The sequence below is a fragment of the Xyrauchen texanus genome, chromosome 8 (assembly GCF_025860055.1).
Source record: "Xyrauchen texanus isolate HMW12.3.18 chromosome 8, RBS_HiC_50CHRs, whole genome shotgun sequence".
In the NCBI taxonomy this organism is placed as follows: domain Eukaryota; kingdom Metazoa; phylum Chordata; class Actinopteri; order Cypriniformes; family Catostomidae; genus Xyrauchen; species Xyrauchen texanus.
In genome coordinates this window covers 46846564-46873743 of record NC_068283.1, presented here as the reverse complement: position 1 = coordinate 46873743, position 27180 = coordinate 46846564, and the positions used below count along the sequence as shown (strand labels likewise).

The window sequence follows — 27180 nt, the reverse complement described above, 5'->3', positions numbered from 1 at the left end:
TGGTGCCCCCTCCCTGAGAAAGAAGGCCCTTCCTCAGGGGAATCGCCAGGGAGGTGCTGTCGTGAACAGCGTGAGGTCCGAGAACCAAGTCTGGGTGGGCCAATATGGGGCCATGAGGGTGACACGTTCCTCGTCCTCCCTGATCTTGCACAGTGCAAGTAGGCTCACTGGGGGAATGCATATTTGCACAGCTGTGTGCCAGAACGTATGTCTCGAGGGGGGCTCCCGTCAGGGAATACCAGAGCGGGCAGTGGGAGGATTCCCAGGAGACGAAAATGTCTATCTGTGCTTTGCCGAATCAACTCCAAATCAGCTGGATCACCTTGGGTTGGAGTCTCCACTCTGCACTGAGTATTGCCTGCCGCGACAGTGAGTCCGCTGTAGCGTTGAGGCTGCCTGGGATGCAACCTCAGGCACCACAGACTCCAAAGGAGGAGATGTCGGGCGAGTTGCGACATGCAAGGAGAGCATACGCCGCATTGGCATTTTATGTACGCTACTGTCACTGTGTTGTCCGACCAGACCAACACATGCTTGCCATGGATCAAAGGCAATAGCCTCCACAGGGTGAGAAGTACAGGCAGCAACTCTAGGCAGTTGATGTACCAACCCATTTGCGTTCCTGTCCAGGAACCAGCGGTTGCGTGCCCGTTGCACACGGTGCCCCAGCCCAACTTGGAGGCGTATGTGGTGACTACAAGGCATCTGGACACCAGCTGTAGGGGAACTCCTGCCAGCAAAAACACAAGGTCTCCGAAGATAAAATCTGAATGAGAGTTGGCATTCCTTCTCCTTTTATACCTGTATGTCCAGGGGAGTGGCATGTAAATTCCACTCGCCAATTTACAAAAATAAAAATGTATATCCCACATTGCTGTTAAAACACACACACACACACACACACACACACACACACACACACACACACACACACACACACACACACACACACACATGTTGGTGCAGCTATCCTTATGAGGACTCTCCATAGACATAATGATTTTTATTCTGTACAAACTATAGATCCTATACCCTAACCCTAACCCTACCCCTAAACCTAACCCTCACAAAAAACTTTCTGCATTTTTACATTTTCAATAAAACATTGTTTAGTATGATTTTTAAGCGATTTGAATTATGGGGACAATAGAAATGTCCTCATAAACCACATTTATAGCATAATACCCTTGTAATTACTAATTTGTAACCTAAAAAAATGTTCTCATAAACCACATAAACAAGCCCACACACACACACACACACACACACACACACACACACACACACACACACACACTACTGATAGTCCAGCAGTGGATCTTCTCAAAACTCACCTTGTGAAACTTCACAGCCTCTTTGCCATTCAAAATGTAAATGTTACTTTGATAACACACAGCGAAACATGTAACATAATAATAACAACTAAACACGTGTCAATCAATTTGACAGTTTTTAATGGTAGGCCCTATAATTTAAGGTATTTACAGAAAACATTCAACAGAAAGCTGCAAGTTGTCCCGTTACTTTTGAGAGTTTATAGAACCTCATATTTATTACGATATTTCAAAACAAGCAAAACAATCTAAATAAAAAAATCAGAATCACGTATTATACAACATTTTCACGAGCACACCTGTAAAAGTTTTATATTTTAAAGTTGCATGACAAAACATGAAAGAGTTTGATCTGCTATTAAACATTGAATTATCACAGACAGAATAATCACTTACACATACACATTATTCAACATTCATTATTACATTTCACTCTTCCACTTTAATCATTATTTCATTCATTTGATGAAAATTGTACTGTTATTATCATTATTAGAAATTCAGCTGTTGATTTATTGATTAGAAAATAATGAAAAATAAGATAATATCTCACTGATTTATGCTGGAACTTAAACTTTTCTTCTTGGTAAAACAGAACTAAACTTCATCAACAGTATGTAGTTTCAGTAACTACAGAAACACTGCCATCTATATGACCTAAAGGAACCTGAAGAGACCCGTCTCATGATTGAGATTGGAGTCCAGATTATTAAAAAGTTCTAAACTTATATTATATCTTATATTATCTACCAGTAGATGACACTGTCCTCTAACGCATTTACGTGTAAATTGTATGTACAGTATTTCAAAAAAGTAATGTGCTCATGATCATTTGAGCCACATTTGGCCATTTAAGTAATTTATGCTGGGAATGTACCCGCTTATCTTGTTAGAGATCACAGTTTCACTGTTGAACCCCAATATAGTCCAATCCCAGGATACAGAGGTTGAGTGAATGTGGTCTGGACTCTGTGGATGAGACTCATTCTGTCCAAGATGACGCTATAGAAGGACAAAACTCCTGCACTGTGATTCACATACACTCCTATTCTACTGGAGCTGTGGACTACAGGGAATTTAGTCTCTTTGTTATCATGCCAGTATGAATAACTGGAAGGAGAACAGGTCAATCTCCAGGACTGATCATTTAAACCAAAATCAACCTCTTTACCCTCTCCCTTCCTCTGGATACTCTTATATGCCATTGCAATATCCACACCACGATTCCCACTCCACTCCACCTCCCAGTAACAGTGTCCCCTCACACACTCTTTATACAACACCTGACGCCAACAATCAAATCTGTCTGGATGATCAGGATAGCGCTGGGGTGTTTCGGTGGAAGTAATCGCTCTGTTCTCCTCAGACAGACAGAGGTACGGATTTACTGTGTTCAGATCCAGAGTGAACTGATGTGACATCTGATGGAGATAAAGACATTATCCTTTGGGACATTTCATAATTAATACAACACATTAGACTGGCTATTTATTTCCTTGTCAAATTATTAGGTTAAAGATATTTAAGACAAAAAGATCTCAGAAAATGTTTGATGTCTTGGTGACATTAGTGAAGCTTGTGTAATGTAAATAAATGTTTTTATTAATGGGCTACTACATAATGTAATTAAATTGTGGGCTTTATTTAGCATAAAACAGTCTTTTCAATTGAATAAATTTGAAGTAATCTTTTTTGGAGTGGGTTTTCCCCATGTAACTTACATTCTAGGAACTCCTTCCTGGTGTTGTATTCAGGAGTGGGAATGATCTCAATATATCTCACTAGCAAAAGCAAAAGCAAAAGACATGAAAATAGGAAATTAAACAAATGTCACAATTACTATTGCTCATATACTGTAAGTTAGAATTAGTTATTCACACCAAGCCCGTTTTTCAGTGCAAATTAGCATTCTGAATAAGTTCGGCCTAATTTGTACGCTTTCATATACAGTTTCTTCATAATGCATACAATTCATACAACTTCTCATGAGACCTTCTAGACACAACTGTTAATGGAAGTCTAGAGTCCCCTGACTTATGTGGATTTAATTCAGTTGAAATTATGCACAAGGAAGCCAAAATGTAACATCCTCAAATGACGACGCGGGGTCTTGTGAAGATATAGTTAAAATTAAATAATTGCATTTCATGAACTCCTTGTAATACAAACATAAACCCAGTCTGTTTTTTAAAACACTGCATATAATTATATGTGTGTATATCTACAATTATGCATAAATGTGAAGACACTGGAGTCTAATATAAATTAATATACATTTTCTGGCATTAAAAATTGCAGTAAAGCCCCGTTCACACCGGCAGCGACACTGCACTTGTGACTGTTAGAGACAGAGATCTCCATGGGAAGACAAGTTGAGAAAATGTAAATTTTATGCAAATGATGAGCGACATTCGCGAGTGACTACCAATGAGAGTGGAAACAGAGAAGGTTGGAAAACAAAGGCGGGGAAATGAGTCTGTTCAATCAGGATTTTCTGAGGAGCCGGAAATGGTCCGGCCACAACAGCGGCTCAGCTCAGTGACGTGGCCGGGAGGACACAATGTCTCATTCCCTCCATCAGGGAATGGAGGATAACCTAGACGTTCCCCGTCTGCCGCTCATTTCGACGTTGTGAAGGGGGCAGGGGGGCTGGCAAACTGAATTGCGTAACCGAGTCGGATGGTCCTGGCCAGCCAGCGTGACATGTTGGGAAGTGAAAGCCACACATCCAAGCTCCGTGCTAGGGGCACTAACGGGACGATAATTTTTGATGTACCCAGCGGGGCTTCGCAGCAGGACAGAGCAGGTAGTACAGCATCCCGAGGCTCTGGTGCTGAGAAAAGTCTTGAAGCACTTACCTTGCTTGCTAGGGGGCGGGTTAGTGACTGAGGAGGTCCGGCAGAGGTCAGTCGGGGGACAGTCGTGGGGTTGAAGGTGGAGGGTCTGCGTCCAGCATGCCGGGACTGTTGAGGTGTGCCGGCAGAGTGCCGTGAGAACAGCATTTGTGGGCCACGTGACCCAGAGACAATGGAAATAGCTATTTTATTGAGAATGTGGGAACCACAGCCCCGAGGGGGTGCAGCAAATGAAATAACTTTAAAAAAAGATTCTCCTACCGGCCCTCCACCGGGGGACAGAGCGGTCTACTTACCAGCTCCGGGAGTCTTCCGGGTCCTTGAGGGGGTCCGTGAGATGGGGAGGGGGGCGTGCGTTTCCTGTGTCTTGTCTGTCTCGCAGTGAGAACATGAACCATCCACAAACGCTGCCTCAGTGTGATCGCAGCCCAAACACACGAAACAGCACCTGTGCCCATCTGCAGAGAAGACCGCATCCAGAAACTACACAGGGGCGGAAAGGCATCTTTATAAAGACGCATCCTGAAAAGGACTTTCAACGCCAGCTGTGTATTGCTCTTTTAGAGGAAATTACTCTTTTAATTGAGAAAATCACTCTTTTTACAAACAACTCTTTTAGTTTGCGCTGTCGAAGCACCCAGTGGCAAACTGCGAAGGAGGAAGCCGCTGAAGTGCGCCGTAGATCCAACAGCAGATGACCAGAAGTAAGAGGAACAGGTGTGTGACTCGCAGCTCACTGCATGCACGACCATCGGCTCCGAAGAAAATGTCTCAATGAACAGACTCATTTCCCTGCATGTATGTCTGGGGGGCAGGACATGCAAATTCTGTCTGCCAACTTCTCATTGGCCTTTTTTCATAGATCAGATGTATAATCGGCGCTCAAGAGAGACCCCTAGTATCGCTTCTTCGACACAATGTCGAAGTGAGCGACGGACGGGAAGCTTTAATTCTCTCATCATTTACTTGCCCTCATGCCATACCAGATGTGTAAGTCTTTCTTCTGCAGTACACAATGATTTTTAGAATATCTGAGCTTTGTAAGTCCATATAAGGCAAGTCAATGGGACCAAAACTTTGAAACTGAAAAACAAAAACAAAGTCAGCATAAAAGTAGTCTATTTCCCAGCCCAGTATTTGGCAATATATATAAAAAAGTGAATCGCCAAAAACACAAGGAGAATGTGAAGGTGAAAATGTATATTTATAATGACAAAGGGGTTACATTTTGGTTTGTTCTCACCCAAAACTACTTTGATCACTTATGAATGCATTTGTTACACCACTGGTCATATGAATTACTTAATGCAGCTTTTATGTGTTTTAGTACACATTCACTCGCATTGTGAGGACCAACAGAGATTAGATATTCTTCTAAAAGATGTTTAAGTGAGCAAGCACAGCCAGTAAGAAAATAAATGAATAACAATACACATTCATCTTTGAGCCCTTATTAATGATGGTCAAGTCATCTCTGTGAATCAAATGAGTGTACCTTTATCAAATGTCTTTTCAATCTTCTCTGTGCAGAACCTCTCCAGTTTGTCTCTGAGTTCAGACACATATTTCACAAAATCATCATAAGTGAGACAAGAAGTGACATTGATTCTGTCAGATGATCCAAGAGAGACAGAGAGAGACTGGAAACTCTACAGACAAAAAAACAAAAACAGATAAGAGCTGGGTTTCTGATAACATTGCAGTTTATTTTACGAAAGATTAATACCTGTTACCCAAACCAGCACGTAAATTGCTTGTAAAAACTGCTTAGTTACGGGAGCTGCCTGGTCCAAAGGCGCTTATACTTTGGCCAATATTTCCTGTAGTTTGTCTTCTCAACATGAAAATAATATGGAAACACTGACAAGCATAGACATTTTGAGTAACCTTGTCGAGGCAGATGCCGAAAGTTACCCTAAAAGCACAAGTACACCCAAACATCATGATATGTGTGTTTATGTGTGAGATATTCTTCTACAAATCTTTGCATGTGTGTACGGGGCTTTGTAATGTTGTGTTTTGTGATGTGACGGTTAATCCCGACTCTAAGACTCATCAGAGTTGCTGTAGCTAGACTTTTGCAAAGTCCATTCTAAGTGCTGTAATTAGACTCCAATGCAGGTTCAAAGTAATGAGAATAAGAGATTAAATAATTAAATAAATTCCTATGGACCATCAAAGCTTGGCCCCTGATAAAACGTGATCCAGCAAAATGAGTAAAAATGCATGTCCTGTTTTTCAGATTTCTGTTACCTGCAGGAAATGAATGTGATTGTCTGTGTGTAAAAGTTGCTGCATCTCAGCATCTCTCCTCCTCAGATCATCGATCTCCTTCTCCAGTCGCTTCAAGTGTTCTTCAACTCGACTCACTGCGGCATTTTCCTGATCTCTGATCAGCTGTGTCATCTCAGAGCGCCTTCTCTCAATGGATGAGATCAACTCAGTGAAGATCAGCTCACAGTCATCCACTGCTGACTGTGGAGAGCACTGGTAACACACACACACACACACACACACATTACTGTTAAAACACACACACACACACACACACACAACAACAACAACAACCGCCATTCGCCACTAAGTGGCGGTGGTGTCACCATGATGCTTGTGTCAGGAGGCCACATGAAGTGTCGAACACCCGCTGGCAGGAGGTCACGGGACATATCCAACAGGTGACATGGGTTGACTGACTGAGATGACTGGCTGATGCACCACCTGTGCCCCCTACTGTGCCAACTTGCTGTGCTTTAGCCAACCGGCGCTCTGCTCGGTGTTGTGAGCGTCGCTTCTCTGCCCTCCTTTGTTGTTGGAGGGCGACTGCCTCCAACTGGCCAGCAGCATCCTTCACAAGCCTCCTCCAAAGAGCTGGCTGGTACCAGCCATCGGCAAGTCCACTCAGCTCCAGATCCTCCTGTACCACATCACTCCATCTCTTCTATGCCCGCTTAGCCCCCTCTATCCGGCTGAACATTAGCTGTTTAGGCATGTGGTGGCTGGGCATGCGGACCCAACCATCACAACCTTGCCTGCCAGGGGTTAAACCCTGGATGGAACTTAGGCAGGCCAGCCTAAATGTTTCTAACCAGTGAAGATGTTCCATTAGGGGAGTCCGCATTTCGCAAGTGTAGAGAAGGGAGGAAATTACCATGGCTGAGAATACCTGAAGCTTTTTGCGGAGCGACAAACCGAGTAGCTTCCACACAGCGTTACGCAACCGATGAAAAGATAATGCTGCTCGACTGATTCGGAGTGAGACCTCTGCTGTCAAACCAGAGCCGGTCATAAGCACCTGGTCGATGCTCGGGTGTGGTCAAGGGATGGCTCCCTATAGGTCAACCACATTATCTATGCTGATGATCTGGTGATTGCTGCTCACTCAGAGGAGGAGTTGGAGGTGCTGCTGATGAACCTGGAGCGTACCACTAAGAGATGGGATCTCACCTTGTGAAACTTCACAGCCTCTCTCAGATCATGAACTTCTTTCTCTTTCTCCTGGATCCTCTGCTGCAGTTTACTCTGTGTTTCCTCAAACTGTTTCTGCATGAAACATAAATATGGAACATGAGAACATGAGAAACGTTACATAAGAGTGCTACAAATGGCTATAGAATTACAGTATTGTCTTGTGGCCACCAAAACAAACACAAACAAAAAGGCAAAAAAATGAACTGTTTTTCATGAGTTTCAGTATGGAAGTGCACCTGTTTCTCTGTCCTCTTTGTTGCAGCTGATACAATGTCGTGGTTCTTGTGTTCATCCAGCATACACAGCACACAGATACATTTCTGGTCAGTGCGGCAGTAAATTTCCAGCATTTTATCATGTAGAGGGCAGATCATCTCCTGGAGTCGTCCAGTGGCATCAATCAAGCTGTGTCTCTTACTCTTGAAGAAATGTTCATGTTGTTCTAGATGATTCTGACAGTAAGAGTTGAGACACACCAGACAGGACTTCACGGCTTTCTGTTTTATTCCAGTACAGACGTCACACTCCACATCTCTGGATCTGATGTGACGGGGAGCAGGGCGAGGAGCTTTGAGAATATTTGCTTCTGCCATTTCACTGTGTTACAATAAGACAGAGAGAGCAAATTAGCTAGTTCACTATTTTGCTTAAGGTGACCAGATATCCTGCTTATTTTGACTAACAGAGGGGACTGATCGCTATTGCAGCTTCAAGTCTTTCATCTTCCTTCCCAGATTATTTAGTTTTGCCAGACCTCTACAAGGAAGCATGGGTAGTTCATAAGAATTTCATCATTATCAGCTTGTAGGTAAGACACATATGTTATGAAGTTATGTAGCTATGCATTAAATAACAGGGCCTGAGTTCAGCATGGGAATGTATTGCACAATGTAAAACATAATGCGGTAATTCCCGCACACATTTATCAACTACAACATTTTGGTGAAAAGAAGTCAAATTAATTTAAACAGATGAACATATTAAAATCAATAATTTCATCTTTCGACTAACACATTTTTTCAAGGTCACATGAAATTATTATTCTGCATTGGTGCAAAATGCCACCCCTGCAATTTTTTATAGTTTAAGTTTGTATTATATAGTTGTTTTCACAAACAATCTGCTCCCTTATATTTTTAAGAATGTTTGCCTTATAGAACATACACCTTTTTTTCTTTAATGTTTTATGTGTCCTGAATTAAAACCACTCTCACTATTTTGGGCATCTGAGTAATTTATTTGCAATATTAGTGAATTTATAACCCATAGTGGCCTTCCGCTCAAAAAATGCTAGTGGACCGATGTGTGCTTGCCAACTGTTGGCTTGCCACCAAAAAAAAAAAACGTCAATGGACCTACCAGTGTTTGCCAACTGTAGGCTTGCCACTGAAGAAAAAAACATTTTTGTGGACCGACCAGTGCTTGCCAACTGTCGGCTTGCCACTGAAGAAAAAAACATTTTTGTGGACCGACCAGTGCTTGCCAACTGTCGGCTTGCCACCGGAAAAAAATGCTGGTTGACCGTTAATGGACCGACCAGTGCTTGCCAACTGTTGGATTGCCACTGGAAAAAAAAACCTGCTAGTGGACCGACCGGTGCAGGCCATCCATTGACTTGCCACTAAAAAAAAATGCTAGTGGACAGACCATTTTTTTTCAACTGTCGGCTTGCCATCGGAAAAAATGGCAGTGGACCAACCAGTGGTAACCAACTGTCAGCTTGCCACTGAAAAGAAAATGCTATTGGACTGTAAGTGGACCAACCAGTGCTTGCCAACTGTTGACTTGCCTTTGGAAAAAAAATGGCAGTGGACTGACTATTGCTTGCTAACTGTCTTTTTGCCACCGAAAAAATATGTTAGTGGACAGACCAGTGCTTTCCAACTGTCGGCTTGTCACTGAGAAAAAATAAAAACGAAGGCCAGGACCTACCACCACATCTCTTCCATGTGCGGCCTTTCGGCCCATATGACGTATTCGCCACTTTTTTACCCTCAACTTCAGGGCAGGGTGTGGCCTCCACGGGGTCTTTTCCCCCTGAAAGAATAGGAATGGAGAAAAACGCCTTCCACGACACATTTTATGAGCATTTAAAGGCCCCAGCTGAATCTATTCTTCTGTGGAGAGAAAAACTTAGAGAGACGTTGTGTCGATGAAGTGACACTAGGGGTTGCTCTTGAGAGCCTGATACACATTCAGATCTTTGAGAAAAGGCCAATAAGAATTGGCATGTAGAATAAGCATACTGGCTCTCAAGAGCAACCCCTAGAGTCACTTCATCAACACATCTCGTTCCCTGGTCACGACAGGAACCGAGACATTTTACTCACTTATTTACTCACCCTTGTGTTGTTCAAAACCCATATGCTGTTACTATTGGATAATAAAAATAGATATTTTAAGCAGCTCTGTTCCATAGAATAACAGTTTATAAAGAGCAAGAGCTGTCAATCTTCAAAAAGGACAAACACCATAAAGCACTGTTATTTATTGTTATTATTATCATAACAGTATATGACAAATGCACTATATTTCAAGCTTTTTGTGGTCATTCAACAGCTTTGTGACGTATGGACTATTTTTATGGTATTTTGTAATTTTGTAATTTGTTTTTCTTTGGACTTGGTCACACAGTCGTCATCTTACAGTAACATCAGCAATGAAAAGAAATGAAAATTATATATATATATATTTTCTTTTCCTTTTTGGGACAGCACAAAAAAAAGAAAGAAAAGATGGCTAAAACAGGTAAATTGCTAGCAATGCAGATCTTGTACTGCGTGAAAAAAAAAAAGGTAAACCCAAAAATGATCACATTTTGGGTTTTTGTTTTTGCATTTAAAGCCTTTATTTAGAAAAGTAATGCATTCAGCACCTTTACTATTTTAAAGGACCAAAGAGGACCATTGTATTTGTGACCTCAACACCCGTGACCCTCACAATAAATGATTAGGATTTATTGTGAATGTATTAATAAATCAGGTTTAAACAATATAGCGCATCCGCTCATTTCCTGAAATAATTAAAGAAGCTTCATCTGTGCTTCAGTGATGCGATGAGTCAAATGAACTGTGTGCCAACTCTGCTTTCAGCAAAAAAGAAAGTAAAAGTAACTAATGACAAAAACAGACAGAATGACTCTCTATTAACCCATAAAGACAGCAATGAAAATAACATTAATTAAATTAAAAATTTAAAAATAAATTCAGGATATTCTATAATGACAGATGTGATTAAACATACAAAGTTTCCGTATAACTCCAGCTGCACCTGTAAACTCACCTGTATCTGTAGAAATCACGACACGATATGAAAGAGCTTCTTAGTCTGTGTGTGTGTTTGTGAAACTGATTATTTGATTCCTCAGTCGGTGCTGTTGCTGATTTCCCGATCGACAGGTGTTTCTTGTAAGTGAACGCCTAAATTAAAGTTTCCACAAGTTTAAACAGGAGTTACACTCAATGAGAAACATTATACAGTGTTCATGTGTGGACGAGTCTATAGCGGTGGTGTCCAGACCTTTTCTGATGTGAGCCATATGCAAACAAACAAATGAATCAATAATAAAAACATCAGTTGTGGCCTGTCTGGCTGTTATAGGCTTATTAAAAATGATTTTGATTGCCACCATTACATGACATTAATATTGTAGGGGTGACAGACCGGGCTTGGTTGGCACAGAGTTCATTTCCAGTCATTTTGAAATAATTTTCTGGATATAGTCTGAAAATGTGCCAAATAACCCCGGTCTACCCAGCATAAAAGTATGAAACAAGCATACAAGAATCTTATCCATCGATTTCTATAGCCACTTGTCCGACCCAGTCTCATGAAATGTTGTAAATATTTTACAATTTGGCCATTTCGTTTGATTTTGTACGACTTTATCGTGTGCAAATTCACAGATGTCTAATGCAGGAGTAAATTCTGGTTCTGCACACGAGTCTTTAAGGACATACTGATCAATATTATGCCCCTCCCCAAACCCCTCATCTAAACTTGACCCATCAGTCGATCAGTCGAGTGTGTGAACATGATATGAAGCTGTTGTGTGTCACAGAAGTTATTGTGGATGTCATCATTGGCTGTAGTGGAAATTAGATTTCAAATGGCCAAAAAACTCAAATTAAAATGAGATAGTTTGACTTTTTATTTTATTACACATTTTTTTTTAAAGATATTTGAATTTGTTAATTGCCCAAAAAAGTCCCCTTCTTCTGGTGCCCCACTTCTGTGACATCTGTAGTTATTTACATGTTTATTTTTGCACAAATCAAGTGTGCAACACAGCAAAACTAAATAACAATTAACAGTTTAAATACTTTTAAATGAATGTTTGTCCATTAATTTCATGTCATCAATGACAAAAAGTTGTTTTTTGAAAAAACAAAATGTTGTGGAAAAGCACTTCAAAGGTCAAAGTTCAGAGAAAGAAGAGGCTGCTCAAATATAGTGTTTCCAACATTTACATTTATTTAGACTTTTGAACATTTGATCTCTCACGATCAATATATCAGCACTGCACTTTATTAATCTCACACTGGACTGCCATAAATTATATCAATTATATTCTCTTGCAATACAACCTTCTGTATATTTTTTTATATATTTTTTTATATATATTTTTATTTTATGTGTCTTGTTTAACACAAGAAAAATCACTCAACATCTTTGGGGTTTTGATTTCAGAAGAATAGACTTTATTATCATACAATAAAGCCGAGTTGCCTGCAGAACAACTGAAGCATCTCTGAGTTTTGGTTCACTTAAATACAGTCCTCTAACTAGGTGGGGCTATTACTGTGCTTTAACCCTGGTCAGCTTATTTTAAGAAGTGGACAGGAGACACCTGCCTCACCATATATTTTCTCAGCAGTCATGAGAGCACATATATGAGGCTATTCCTGTTCCTGCACACACCTTCAAATAGTCGCACATATGCTGAGCACACATTCATCACGTCCACAGGCCTTTACACACACACACAGTACTGCATGTTTGCCTGTCAGACATAACTGTGGTACAAATCAACAATGTTTACATTGATTACACCTGATTAATGTATACTTAACTTGATGAAAATACACTACAGTAGCAGCGTAAAATAAGTAAAACAAAGCAACAAGTAAAATAAAAAGTCAGAATCAAAAATAAAAATTGCATTTTAAAAATCACATGGAACAAAATTAAGTTAATCTATAGTATTACATTAAACATCTGACAAAAAAAACATTAAAGGAACATTTTTCATTATTGATTACCACCAATTGTTTCCACTCGTCCATGCTTTTTTTCATTTTTTTTTTTATGGTTACAAAGTTACAAAGTTGGGCGATTTTTGGCAGGTTCAAAGGCAGAAATGAAAAGCTTATAATTTTATAGATGCACCTACATAAATTGTCCTGTTATAACTGCACAAGGTATTATTTGAGCTCTAAAGTTCATTAACACTGAGAATTTGAACATTTACAGATTTGATTCACTTCTGTTGTAAGTGCCTCACTGTAACCCAGATTTGAGCCTTTTTTAGCAATTGTGGGACGAGTCGATATCAGTTTTTGTGGTAATCAACATTATGCCACAAATGCTGTCGATTGAGCTTAACTTATATTGAACACATAATATTCCTATATATTTAATCACACAAACTCATATTTTCCTCATTATCACCTCTCACTCCACAACAAGTACAATCATTATTATATTGAACAGTATCATTTTACTCCTGAACTCCTCTGAAATCATTGGAAATTTAGTTGATTTATTGATTATAAAATAATAGAAAATACAATCACATCTCACAGAATCATCATGCAACCAAAAGCATTATTTTGGGTGAAACACAAGCAGATCAGTATCTGTGACCTGCTATCATATAACACCAATTTGTTTGAAGAGATTTTTTCTCCTTGTTCTACAGAAACAATATACTCTTACCCAAGGTATCTTCAGAGACCCGTCTCATGATTTGAGGCCAAATCATTGAAAATGTTGACTCCCAGTGCATGGTGCTGTCCTCAAACTGGTCACGTGTCCTCAGAAACCACAGTGAACACTGAATGAAATCTCTCAACTCTATTTACTGTTGTCTATGACCTGAATCAATACATTTAATAAATGAAAGTTATTAGCGTTAATTGATCTTGAAGAAAATGTAGGCGTCTTCTCTGATGTGATACATGTTCAGTTTGGAATGAGGATTGATAAATATCCATAGTAAGATCTCCTAATTTAAGGATAAATAATAATAATAATGATATAGTAAGCAGCAGTTATAGGTCCAAGCACACCAATGTCAAGCAGTTTGACTTAATATAGAATTCGAGTGACTGATTTTAAACACAGTGATACATTTTATTTATTTGAATACTTCTACTATAAATCACATGCTTATAACTTTTGACCAATAGGTGGCACTGTCCCCAAATTGATATGGTATTGTATGCCCTTGCTCACAATGCCAAATGTGAAGATGTCAATATGCCAAAGCGTTCATGAGATAAAGCCTCAAATTCTTACTTGCATCTTGCCATTAAATTCATTGAAGAGTTACACGAGGACAGTTTAGTACATCACAAAGCATGGCAGAAAATAAGGGAATTTAAAGAGACCAACCTCATGATTTTAGCCCAAACTACCCAAAAGTTACAAGCAAAAATAGCCATTTATCATATTTCTTGACCACTAGGTGGCACTTTGCTGGTACACATGCTTGTGCTGATATACACCAGGCTTTCTGTCAGTATATCTTGTAAAGATACAATCTCGCATCCTTTTGACCATTCTCTGTCAAATTTGTTGATACTGTATATGAGAACAGTTTAATCTATTATCATACATTTTATAATGGTTCATCATGAGTGTCTCCACATGATACATGCAAACTGTCCAGTGAATCTGACATACTGTCTAAGAGGGGTCTGGAAAAAAAAGGTTTACAATTCAATTTAAAATGCTGAACATGAAGTATGGCCGACCATGGCAGATTTGGTATCATCATAACCGGCATGACCCAAGGAAGTTTACAAAATAAGGGCGTACTCACACTAGGCCGGGTTCCCTTGTACCGTGTCCATGCTCGACTGTCCCCACTCACATTGCACTTAATGTTCCGGGCCTTAGCACGCTTACGTCATTACGATGCAACTTTTTGTTTTGAAGAAAACGGGAAGAAAAGAGCAGTCCATCATTATTTGAAGTCGTTTGGGGCATGGTGACACGCGGCCCTCTCACATGCCTAATTGTCGACAGCATCGTACTACTGGAAATGATCCTTTTTGTCCGATGAGCAGGGCTGGACTGGCAATCGGACATACCGGGCATTTTCCCAGTGGGCCGACGCAGTTTGGGGCCGATCAGGGGCGTACTGGCCATCGGGAGGACCAAGCGGTCCATTGTGTCGGCCACGAATCGGGCCACGATAAGCAACAACTTTTGGGCCATTTGATATGTAAAATCCCGAGCTGGTTTCTCTTCCCAGTCCAGCCCTCCCGATGAGCTTCCAGATTTACGGAATGCATCCACTACCTTCAGATACTGAACCCACAGTTTTTTCAGTTTGTCACAACATTGCTCAATGGTTCTTTGGTGTCCACGAGATAGCCGCAAATTTGACCAAATATCGAGTTCTTGTGTTTTGTATGCAGTTGTTCCTGTATACTCTCATCTGCCCAAATTTCCAGTAAACACTGATCATATGCCATAGACCAAATTGATTGCTCTCCGCCATGTTTTTTAAATGGAACAGTCGCATCATTGAGGCCATGTTTCGAGTACCATGCTCGGCCACGGTTAGCGATCACACTAGATGTGTAGAGGAAGTCTCATGACAACAGGCCAAATTAATCTAAAGTTATAAGCATTACATTATATATTTTGACCAATAGGTTGTGCTGTCCCCAATTGTTTTGAGAACCTTTAGGATATGGTAATGATACGCCAATGCCTTTGTTATATACAGCAATTTAATACAAAATTTAAAATGGCTGACGCACAGTATGGCGTCGCTCAGTATAGCGTTCTCGCCATAGATTCTTCTGATGTGGTTTACAGGGACGGTGTAGCCTGTCATCGTGTTTTCTGTAATTTTGTCATGAACGTTTCTAGATGATACGTGCAACATTGAGTGAATCAGACATACAGCCTAGGAAGAGTTTGAAAAAGTAGGTTTTTCAGAAAATTCGAAATTGCAGAAAATCTAGTGGCCAGAGATGAAAATTGATGTGACTCGTGCAGACTCTGTATGACCATCAGAGCAAAAAACATGTGACAGCATGTCATAGATAATGTTGACAGAGACTAGGTTTAGTATGTAACCCTTATTAGTAAATAAGAGACTCGATAATGTCGCAACGTTATTATCTATACACCTAGAAAACACAGTTTTACAGTTGTGTTTTTATCTAGTCCAAACATAGGATACAGAGGTTGGGTGAATGTGGTCTGGAGTCTGTGAATGAGGCTCATTTTCTGAGAGACGCTGTAGAAGGACAGAATTCCTGCTTTGTGATTCACATACACTCCTACTTTACTGGAGCTGTGGACTACAGGAAGTATGGTCTCAATGTTATTGTGCCAGAATGAGTAATAGGAAGGAGAGCAAAACAAACTCCAGGACTGATCATTACGCCCAACTGAACACTCAGGACCAGCTCCCTTCCTCTTGATGCTCTTATATGCCACTGCTATATCTACACCTAATCTCTCAATGCCACTCCACTCCACCTCGCAGTAACAGCGTCCATCCATACTTTCACTACACAACACTTCAGTCCAACGATCAAATCGGTCTGGATGATCAGGATATCGCAGGTGTGTCTCAGTGTAAGTAATCCTTCGGTTGCCTTCAGACAGACAGAGACATAGATTCACTGTGTTTGGATCCAGAGTGAACTGATGGAAATCTGATGAATATAAACACAAAATGTTTAATTCATATAAATATCACATTATCTGGATTTTTTGTTGTTGTTATTATTAGGTTATTCTAGCTAATTAAGGTAAAAATGGGTAGATTTAAGAAAATCAAAAGCCGGATGTGGTGAGATCATCAGTAAAACATCAGTCCTGTGAGATGCTTTATAAGCAATTTGAATTCTAAGGTATATTTTTGGGCTGTCGATTTAATGCGTTAATTGAGTGTGATTAATTATATGGAAATTAATGCATAGTAAAAGATTATGCAATTAATCATGCGTCTTGACATGTTAATTCCGTAATAAATGCTTTTTCCAACCAACAGAGCTATTCAAGTCCAAAGTAAATGTAACTTTATGTTTTTACCAAATGTATCAGCAGGGGGCAGTCAGCGCACCTCAACAAACATAATAAGCACTGCAGAATAAAAGCTGTTATTGTGCCGATTTTTGACTCTAAAACTTGGGTTTTAGGATAAGGACCAATCAAGTAGTGGGTCGTAAGTATATAGTGGGAAGTCAGATTTTGGCACAACATCGGTCACACAGGACGCTTTCGTGACAATAAAGCCATTTATTGTGCGGTCTAATCAATGCCTTACTCGTCTAGCACTGTATTTACTTATTTATATTGAATTATCTTTATTTGGGGGCCATTCTTTGCAAATATTTATATATGCGATCATTTTAAACAATTAATCGGCAAGTCATGTACAGTAATTAATTTAATCGATTGATTTACTAAACAGTTATTTTAGTATAATGCAGTTTAACTCATTGTACTCTTGATAACTTACATTGTAGAAACTCCCTCCTGGTCTTGTATTCAGGAGTGAGAATGATCTGGATGTTTTTCACTATGGAAACCAAAAGACATATGTGGTTTAATTCCCAATGTAAAGAGGAAATAAAATTGCATTTTATATTAACTTCAATGGTAACACTTTACAATATGGTTCTAACCTTAGTAAATGCATTACATATTGTGAACTAACAGTGAACTATATTTTATTACAGCATTTATTAATCATACATAAATGTTAATGTATGAAAATACAATAAAAATGTATATTGCAAATTCATGTTCGTTCATAATGCATTACTTTTAATGTAAAAAAATATATTATTATCTGTTAAAAAATGTACATTAACCAAGAATAATAAGTGCAGGAAAAGCATTCGTCATTGGTAGTTCATGCTAATGTACTTAACTAATGTCGGCAAATACAATCTTATTGTAAAGTGTCACCACTTCAATAATGCATATGTCCTTTCTGAGAATCAATGAATGTTTAGACATGTACCTATAGCAGACATCTTTTCTGTCTCCTCTCTGCAGAGGTGTTGCAGTTTGTCTTTGAGTTGAGAGACAGACTTTACTGCATTATCATAAGAAAGATGAGAAGTAACATTGGAGTTTTCTGTAGATCCAGAGAGAGAGAGAGTTTGGAAACTCTGCAGACACAAAGACAAACAACACATAAAAATAAAGCTGCAAGCAGCAATACTGGGGTCGAGCACATAAGCAGCAGAATAAGTTGCAAAGCAAACAGAGCCGATTTATCAAAAAAGACAAAATCATCATTTTAAATCAAGCAGTTTGAAAGTTATAAATTACAATATATACAAATGACTTTTGACCACCAGGTGGCACCATCCTGAAACATGACAGGACCTCTCAGGACACGATCATCAGGTCAAATATCAAGTTTGGCATGAAGTATTTAAAAGACTTAATCAAAAAAAGGCAAATTTTCCAGATTTCTGGTCCACTAGGTGGCGCTGTGCTCAAAATGCTCAGGTAACCTCAAGGCATAGTGGTGATGACATATACCAAATTTTAATTACATTGCCAAAGCATTGCCAAGATAAAGCCTCAGATCCTTTTTTGACTTCTTGCCAATTATTTGTTGATGTACCATTCAAGACCAGTTTGGTCTATCGAAAAGCTGTTGATAAATGTTTTTCGCAAGTATCCCTAGAAGATGCTGAAGAAGTTTAGTACAAATCAGACATACGACATAGGAAAAGTGGGTATCCTGTGACTCTGTATGAACCACGGAATCTGTTGAGACCAGTCTAATGATTTTAGGCCAAACTAATCAAAGGTAATAAACAAAAATAAACATTGACCACTAGGTGGCACTGTGCATGTATGCTCAGGTCATGATTGCTATGTCATATACCAAGTTTTGTGTCAATATGACTAAACATTGCAAAGATATATCCTCAAGTCTAGTTTGGCGTACTCGTCAACAAATTTGTTTAAGCATTATTTGAGAACAGTTTGTTTCATCCAAAATCTAACATTTTGTCTCCCTAGATGATGCATACAAATTTTCAGGCAAATCGGACTTATGGCTAAGGAGGAGATTGAAAAAGGAAGTTTTACAGAAAATGTAGTAGGGTGGAAATTGAAACCATGGTATGCATTTGACTCGGCATGAGTCAAGGAATTAGAGGAAATTAGATTCTAGACCTTATGGTTAGAAAGTTATGAGTATAGACATAAGTGCAAATTTGAACAGTTGGTAGTGCTAGAGGGTTTGAGTTAGAGACCCCAAATTTGGTTCAGATGTAGATCGGAGTGTCCTATTTCACAGCTTTACTCCAAAGGGTTCTATTGGCTGCCATAGACTCCCAGCCAGAAGAAGAAGAAAACTAATGGATATAATAGGTGCTTTTGCACCTTCGTTGCTCTGTTCCTAATAAAACATATATAAAATTCCAGCAAAATGAATAAATCATCACTGTTTCTCAGATTTCTGTTACCTGGAGAATAGGGTTGAGATCAGTGTGTGAAAGCTGCATTAGTCCAGCATCTCTCCTCCTCAGATCATCGATCTCCTGCTCCAGTTGCTCCAAGAGTTCTTCAGCTCGACTCACTGCAGCATTTTCCTGATCTCTGATCAGCTGTGTCACCTCAGAGCGACTTCTCTCAATGGATGAGATCAACTCAGTGAAGTTCAGCTCACAGTCCTCCACTGCTGTGTGTGCAGAGCGCTGGTGAAACACACACTTACTGTTAAAACACACACACGTTACTATTAAACACACACACACACACACTCACACACACACTCACTCACACACACACACACACACACACACACACACACACACACACACACACACACATTACTGTTAAAACACACACACACACACGCACATTACTGTTAAAACACACACACAACTGATAGTCCAGCAGTTGATCTTCTCAAAACTCACCTTGTGAAATGTTACAGCCTCTCTCAGATCCTGAGCATCTTTCTCTTTCTGCAGGATTATTGGATGCAATATACTCTGAATTTCCCTTACTTGCTTCTGAACAAAACACAGATTTCTGGTGATTATTTTAAACAGAATGGTGAAAAAAGACATCTGTGCTTCTAACTATTGACCAATAGGTGGCGCTGTCACCAAATTGATATGGTGTTGTCTGGCCTCAGATCATTCGTTGACGTGCTACTCAAGAACAGTTTGGTCTCTCAAAAGGCTTTGTTTTTTCAGGAGTGTCCATAGACCATACACACAACATTTTGTGAAAATCAGAGTTACTGCCAACGAGGAGTTCGAAAAAGTAGGTTCTCAATAAAATTCAAAATGGAGGACAGGAAGTATGGCCGATCATGACAAATTTGGTGTCATCATACTCAGTATGACCCAAGGAAACTTTGGACACAAGTCTCATGACAAAAGGCCAAATTAATCTAAAGTTATAAACATTTGATTGTATCTTCTGACCACTATGTGGCACTGTCCCCAAATCTTTTGAGTTCCTTCAGGCCATGGCCTGATGACATATACCAAATTTGGAAACAATATGCCAATGTGTAAAATCAGCATTTTACAACAAAGTTAAAAGTGGCCGATGCCCAAATTGGCTGATATAGGGTCTCTAAAGAGACTGGTCTAATATTTCTTGGACCACGAGTTGGCAATGTGCCAAATATGCTTGTACAGTGTTACTGTTTTAATCTGTAAAGGACCACCAAAACACCATTGTGAAATTTTCATTGGGTAAAAGTGGGAAATATTATTAAAGGAACTTCCTAAATCAATACAATAGCTTAATGAATAGAATAGTTTAAAATAATGTACAGTCACCTAATGAAGAGTTTTGACCCATGATAAATTAACATAAATTAACACATTGAATGCCAGATGATCTTTACCAACATATCAAATTATACAGGGTGCAAAGCACGCACACTGACAGAGGACATTACATTTAATTGACTGGAACAACTACTGCAAGGTCAAAGGAGCAGCACAAAAGTCAGCATGTTATGACCTATTTACTCAACATACATCTTAAGGATGTCAAATAATAATGCAGTGAACCAAACGCAGTGAAGGTATCAGTCTAGCTGCATTTAGAAGCAAAGATCATTATCAGAATGACCCAACACTTGATTCACCCCAAAAAGTTGCAGTACTTTGGGTTTACACCCAACAAACACAGATAATGCCACCTACAGAATTCAAAAAGGTTTCAGATAGAGGAAGGAACACATTTAATTTATTCACACACATTCGACGTCATCAACCTGCTGAAGCAGCTAAACTGGGTCCTGGGATGAAAGGTAACAAAACACCAACATTACTCTCGCAACAACCCACAAAAAGTGGTGTATTTGCCCAGACAACACAATACCCAACTCCCACGATGGAGAGATTGTACAGATGCAGTTCTTACATTCCTGAAAATACTGTAGGTTTGATGATAAATATTGTGGCTGATACATTGGTGCATCCATATTAATTACAATGTGCGCTATGCACAAATATTATGAATAAATTAGGTGTAACATTTATATTTAATTATAATAAAACACCACACAAACCACAACAACAGTGACACTCAGCCATGTTCTGGTTGTGCTCACTTACTGTGTGACATTATAATTATCATCATTACTTAGAAGCACTGCATACTCTTTAATGATGTGGTTATAATGAGATCGTAACAGATCATATCAGTCTCAGTTCCAGTTCATACCTGTTTCTCTGCTGCAGCAACTGCGGTCTCATGACTTCTGAGATCATCCAGCATACACATCATATAAGGCAGGTCAGTTTGAAACAGCATCTCCAGCATGTTATATTGAGGTTGGGTCGTCTCCTGGAGTCTTCCATTGACATCAGTCAAGTTGTGTCTCTTACCCCTGAAAAACATCTCATGTTGTTCAAGGTGATTCTGACAGTAAGAGTTCTGACACTCCTGACAGGACTTGACGGCTTTCTGTTTTCTTCCAGTACAAACATCACACTCCACATCTGCAGGGCGAGTCGCTTGGATTCTTGTCTTCAGTTCGTCCACCATTTCAGCAAGCATAATGTTCTTACTTAAAGCAGGTCTTGTAGTGAAGGTCTGTCTGCACTGAGGGCATCTGTAGATTCTCCTCAGATCCTCCCTATTCCAGCAGTCTGTAATACAGTTCATACAGTAACTGTGTCCACAGGGAATGGTCACTGGATCTTTCAGTAGATCCAGACAAACTGGACAGCAGAAGTGATCCAGAGCCACTGAAATATTTGCTTCTGCCATTTTTCCTGTATGTGCACACTGAATGAGAGACGATACACACTGTAGCTTGCAAACAGTTTAGTCTTTTTCTCTAAAGTGCAAAGTTGATTTATCTTTCTGATTACATACTTGAGAAACAGGTTTTGTCGGTAGAACATGACGTACCGTAAAAAGCTCATTCACTATGTTATCATCCATGGTATTTTTTCTCCATTTAATGGAAGCCATCCATGGAAGCTGTGTCAAACAATAACATACTTCTATTATGCTAATATGTTTTGTGATTATATAAATAAACCTTTCCATAAACAAAGTAGTAATGTCTGGAAATACATTGTGCCCTACCCAATTGATCTTACTAATTCTCAGATATCATGAAAGTTAGGAAGACTTCCAACAACAATTCTAAAAAAACTGGGCTGAAGGAAGTAGAGGAAGGTGTAAATACATTTGTGAGAGGAATACATGACGGTGTAGTGTAAACAAGAAACATTACTGTTTGTATTGCAATGAACCTTAAACCTGTTTCTCACGTATTATCTTAAATATGTTCATAACAAAAATCTGAAATGGCAAAAGCACTTTCTGAAGAGTTACAGGAACAGAAGAATGCTGTTGGATGAGATGTGAGAACAGATTTGAGAACCCTATGCACACAATAATGCTATATATACAGTATATAAACAGTGAGCTATGGTGTGTGACATTTAAGTTGTTAAAACATGTATGAACTGATGAATCTAGGTTGAATCTAGAGTGACTCCAGCCAGGCTTCCTAAGCAACCAATTGGCTCAGTTGCTAGGGAGGTTAGTCACTCACGATGGGGTGTGGTGTCAGTTGTGTACGGATGCCGCATTGAATAGCCTCAGCAATATGCACTGAGTCTCTGCGGTAACATGCAGTAAGCCATGTGATAAGAGACTGGGCTGACTGTCACAGAAGCGGAGCCAAATTAGATTTGTCCTGGATTGAGGCAAGTAAATGCTCCATCAAGAGGAAATAGATAGCATTGGAAATTGGGCATGCCAAATCGGGGAGAAAAGGGGATATAATAAAAGAACAGAACAGAATCACAAATTCACCACAAACTCTTCTTCTGTCGAGAAAGTGATTGTGGGCAAAAAAGCATGCATGTAACAATAGCACTAGGAAATACTGTAGAAGACCATCCAGGCAACTATGGCATACTCTTTTTTTCACATCCTATTTAGGGCGGATAGTATGCAAATTGAGATGCAGGGTTCGCCTTTGAGTATCAGTAGCGCCACAGGAAAAGGTAAACACATTTTAATTCATGTAAAGATGTCCCGAACTGGAAAAGAGGGCCCAAGAGCAGAGGATAAAATATCAACAGTATATTGACAGAAATTTCCAACAGCAGACGAAAGAAAGGTTGAATTTCACTTAAGAGCAGGCACAGACTACTGTGGGAGGAGGGGTAGGTTTAAGTCTGGGAATTGGGGCACCCAGGCGATGACATTAACATTTATTAATTTGGCATATGCTTTTATCCAAAGTAACTTACAAAAGAAGAAAACACAAGTGAATCATCTGAAGGAGACAGTGGTATGTAAAGTGTACACAACGCTTAAAGCAAAACAGATTCAAGTGGAAAGTTTTTTGTTTTTTTTTGTGACTGGTTAAGTGCTCATGGAAAAGATAGCCTTTTTTTGAAGACAGAGAGTGAGTTAGCTTCACGGATGGAGTTGGGAAGTTATTCCACCAACGTGGTATGATGAAGCCGAAAGTCCGGGAAAGTGTTTTGGTGCCTCTTTGTGTTGGTACGACAAGGCTGCGTTCCTTAGCCGACCGCAGGCTTCTAGTGGCCACGCAGCTCTGCAGAAATGATTTTAGGTATGCTGGAGCAGACCCAGTGACTGTTCTATATGCCAGTATCAGAGCCTTGAACTTGATGCATCAGCCAGCAGCCAGTGAAGAGTGACAAGGAGTGGTGTAATATGCGCTCTCTTTGGTTGATTAAAGATCAGACATGCTGCTGCATTCTGGATCAATTGCAGGGGTCTAATTACACATGCAGGAAGGCATGCAATGAGAGCATTACATTAGTTATGACAAGTGACTGAACAAGTAGTTGTGTGGCATGTTCAGAGAGGAAGGTTCTTATCTTCCTGATATTGTAGAGTGTAAATCTACATGATCTTGCAGTCTTTGAGTTGTGATCTGTGAAATTGAGATTGCTATCTATGGTTACCCCTAGATTTCTGACCGTTTCGAGAGTAAGATCTGATGGTTGACTGTGTCAAAAGCTGCGGAAAGGTCCAGCAGAATCAGGACGGATGATTTGGATTCAGATTTCGCCTGTCTCAGTGACTCAGCTTTTTGCGATGAATGAGATGAGAGAGACTGGTCTGTAGTGTTCTATTTGTGTGGGGTTAAGTGTGGGTTTCTTCAGCTGTGGGGTTACTCGAGCCTGTTTACATGTAGTGGGAAAAGTGTCTATAAGTAGAGATGTGTTAATTATGTGTGTGAGTGCAGGTTGGATGGACAGAGAGATGGTCTGGATAAGGTGAGAAGGAATGGGGTCAAGAGAACAGGTGTTGGGGTGGTTGGAGAGGAGGAGTTTAGAGACCTCAGTGTCGGTCAGAGTAGAGGACATAGAGACAGATAAGTTGCATACAGGAGACGAGTGTTTGACAGGGTGTTGCTGAGAATGTTTTGCTGATGGTTGTAACCTTATTAGTAAAAAATGTGGCAAAGACATCTGCTGTCAGTGATGTGTCAGGTGGTGGAGGGGGATGGCAGAGAAGTGTGTTGAATGTTCTAAACAAGCTGCCAGTGTCTGTGGTGCTGTTGATCTTGTTCTGGTAATAGGAAGTTTTTGCAGATTTAACGTTATCTGAAAAAGTTACAAGCAGAGACTGATACTTACCTAGATCTGCTGGATCTTTATATTTCCACCATCTCCTCTCAGCTGCCCTGATGTCAGTCCAATGTTCACGAAGGATGAGAACCAGAGAATTGCGGCAGAAGAGGATACTGATGAGATGCAACCAGTTGGGGTAACTGACTATAAAGGGAGAACAGCTGCTGTGCGAACACTCAAAGGAGAAAACAGACCAGGAGAGCCAGGACTGTATGAGGCGAGTAGACAGACAGACACAAAAATCTGGTGAAGAACATCACACACGAGGAAACATATTGGCTTGTAGCTCATGGCCCTCTCCCTGAAGATGGCCCTCCTGATCGCACTCGCTTCCATCAAGAGGGTTGGAGACTTGCAAGCGTTCTCTGTCAATGACACCTGGAGTTCACACCTGGAGTTCGGAGTTCGGTCCCACACCTAGAGTTCGGTCCGGCACATACTCACATTATCCTGAGACCACGACCGGGTTACATGCCCAAGGTTCCTATGACCGCCTTCAGGGACCAGGTTGTGAACCTGCAAGCGCTGCCCCGGTAGGAGGCAGAGCCAGCCTTTCGTTGCTGTGTCTGGTACTTGCTTTGTGTATCTATTTGGACCACACGCAGAGCTTTAGATGTTCTGAGCAGCTCTTTGTCTGCTTTAGCGGATGGCGGAAAGGAAATGCAGCTAACAGAGGTTAGCTCACTGGGTTGTTGATGCTATTTCCCTAGCCTATCACACCCATGCCATGCCTGCCCCCTTGTGGTTTCGTGCACACTCTACAAGAAGTGTGGCATCCCCGTGGGCACTGTCCCATGGCACCTCCTTAGAAGACATCTGCAGAGCAGTTGGCTGGGCAACACCCAACACCTTTGCTAGGTTCTACAATCTCAGGGTTGAGTTGGTCTTGTCCCATGTTTTGTCAGGTCTGAGCCGGTAGAACTCAGTAACGCGGCACAACCGACCGGGTGTTCCGCTTGCACACAGCGCCCTTCACCAAGTTAATCCAGTGTGCCTTCTGTCCTAGGTTAGCCACTAAGTGTTGCTTCCTGGATGTTCTCCTCCCTAGCCTTCTGGCCAGCGAATTCAGCGGAGCAATTTGCGTCCAGACCCACTACGAGCCTCAGGTGCTCTGTACAGGGGTCGGGCTCCACGGGCTTAGTTCCCTCTTCAGACTCCCTGTGATGTATTTTCCACAGTACGGGCCCCCTGCCGGTGGACCCGCGTCTCTCTTGGGCAGTCCCGCTGCCCCTGGTCACCGTGCTTGTAGAGCTCCCCCTCATTAGGTGGGACCTACCACTGCAGCGCTCCCACATATGGCTTCACAACCCTCGTAGTGTATTTGCCACATACTACCTCCCCCAAGCTCGGGCAGGATGTGGCCTCCACTGGTTCTTTTCCCCCTGTAAGAATAGGACCGGGAAAGACCGTCTTCCCCGATGCATTCATAGCACTAAGCTAGCCCCAGCCGCTTCAGACAGAGGGGGTAATAGACCAATACAATAAATTGGAAATGGACAGTTAGTATGTTGGTGGACTCTGGGTAAAGAGACCTATGCAATCAATTGGAAATGAACATTTAGAACGTTGGTGGACACAGGGGTAATACACCTGTACAATAAATTGGAAATGGGCATTTAGTGTTAATAAACCTGTACAATAAATTGTAAATATGTTGGTGGACACGGGGTAATAGTCCAATACAATAAATTGGAAATGGACATTTAGTATGCTAGTGGACACAGGGGTAATAGACCAATACAATACATTGGAAATGGACATTTACTATGTTGGTGGACACAGGGTAATAGCCCAATACAATAAACTGGAATTGGCATTTTAGTTTGTTGGTGAACACAGGGGTAATAGTCCAAAACAATAAATCGGAAAAGGACATTTAGTATGTTGTGTCACTTCATTCGACACAACGTCTCATTCCCTCCCTCAGGGAATGGAGGTTACGACAGTAACCATGACGTTAGATCAGATGAGAGAACAGGTTAGAGAACTCTATGCACACAATGTTCCAGTAATGCAGTCAGGCAAAAACACATTTGAACAAACACCTGTGTTACTGGCAGGGTGCACTATTCACATTGACATTAATTCCTGTGATGACGCATGAATATCTAAAAAAAACTGTCAATAAAATCCTGGATCATATTTTACCCTAACGTCAAAGGACAAAATACTGTATGTTTTTGGAACATTTAA

The 27180-nt window shown here is 40.5% G+C and overlaps 2 protein-coding genes across 2 annotated transcripts; both read right to left on the bottom strand.

Moving 5' to 3' along the window:
- Positions 1 to 2230: 2230 nt before the first annotated feature.
- On the bottom strand, positions 2231 to 8250 carry LOC127648199 (tripartite motif-containing protein 16-like). Its single transcript, XM_052132782.1, has 6 exons — positions 7894 to 8250; positions 7634 to 7729; positions 6443 to 6676; positions 5685 to 5838; positions 2991 to 3115; positions 2231 to 2755 (listed from the first exon to the last, which is right to left on the bottom strand). The coding sequence occupies exons 1-6, from the start codon at positions 8248 to 8250 to the stop codon at positions 2231 to 2233; spliced, it is 1491 nt and encodes a 496-aa protein (XP_051988742.1).
- Positions 8251 to 12118: 3868 nt separating this feature from the next.
- LOC127648362 (tripartite motif-containing protein 16-like protein) lies at positions 12119 to 22177 on the bottom strand. The gene is made up of 6 exons (XM_052133024.1): positions 21575 to 22177; positions 19801 to 19896; positions 19345 to 19575; positions 17877 to 18027; positions 17370 to 17429; positions 12119 to 16560 (listed from the first exon to the last, which is right to left on the bottom strand). The coding sequence occupies exons 1-6, from the start codon at positions 22121 to 22123 to the stop codon at positions 16019 to 16021; spliced, it is 1629 nt and encodes a 542-aa protein (XP_051988984.1). The 5' UTR covers positions 22124 to 22177; the 3' UTR covers positions 12119 to 16018.
- Positions 22178 to 27180: the final 5003 nt, after the last annotated feature.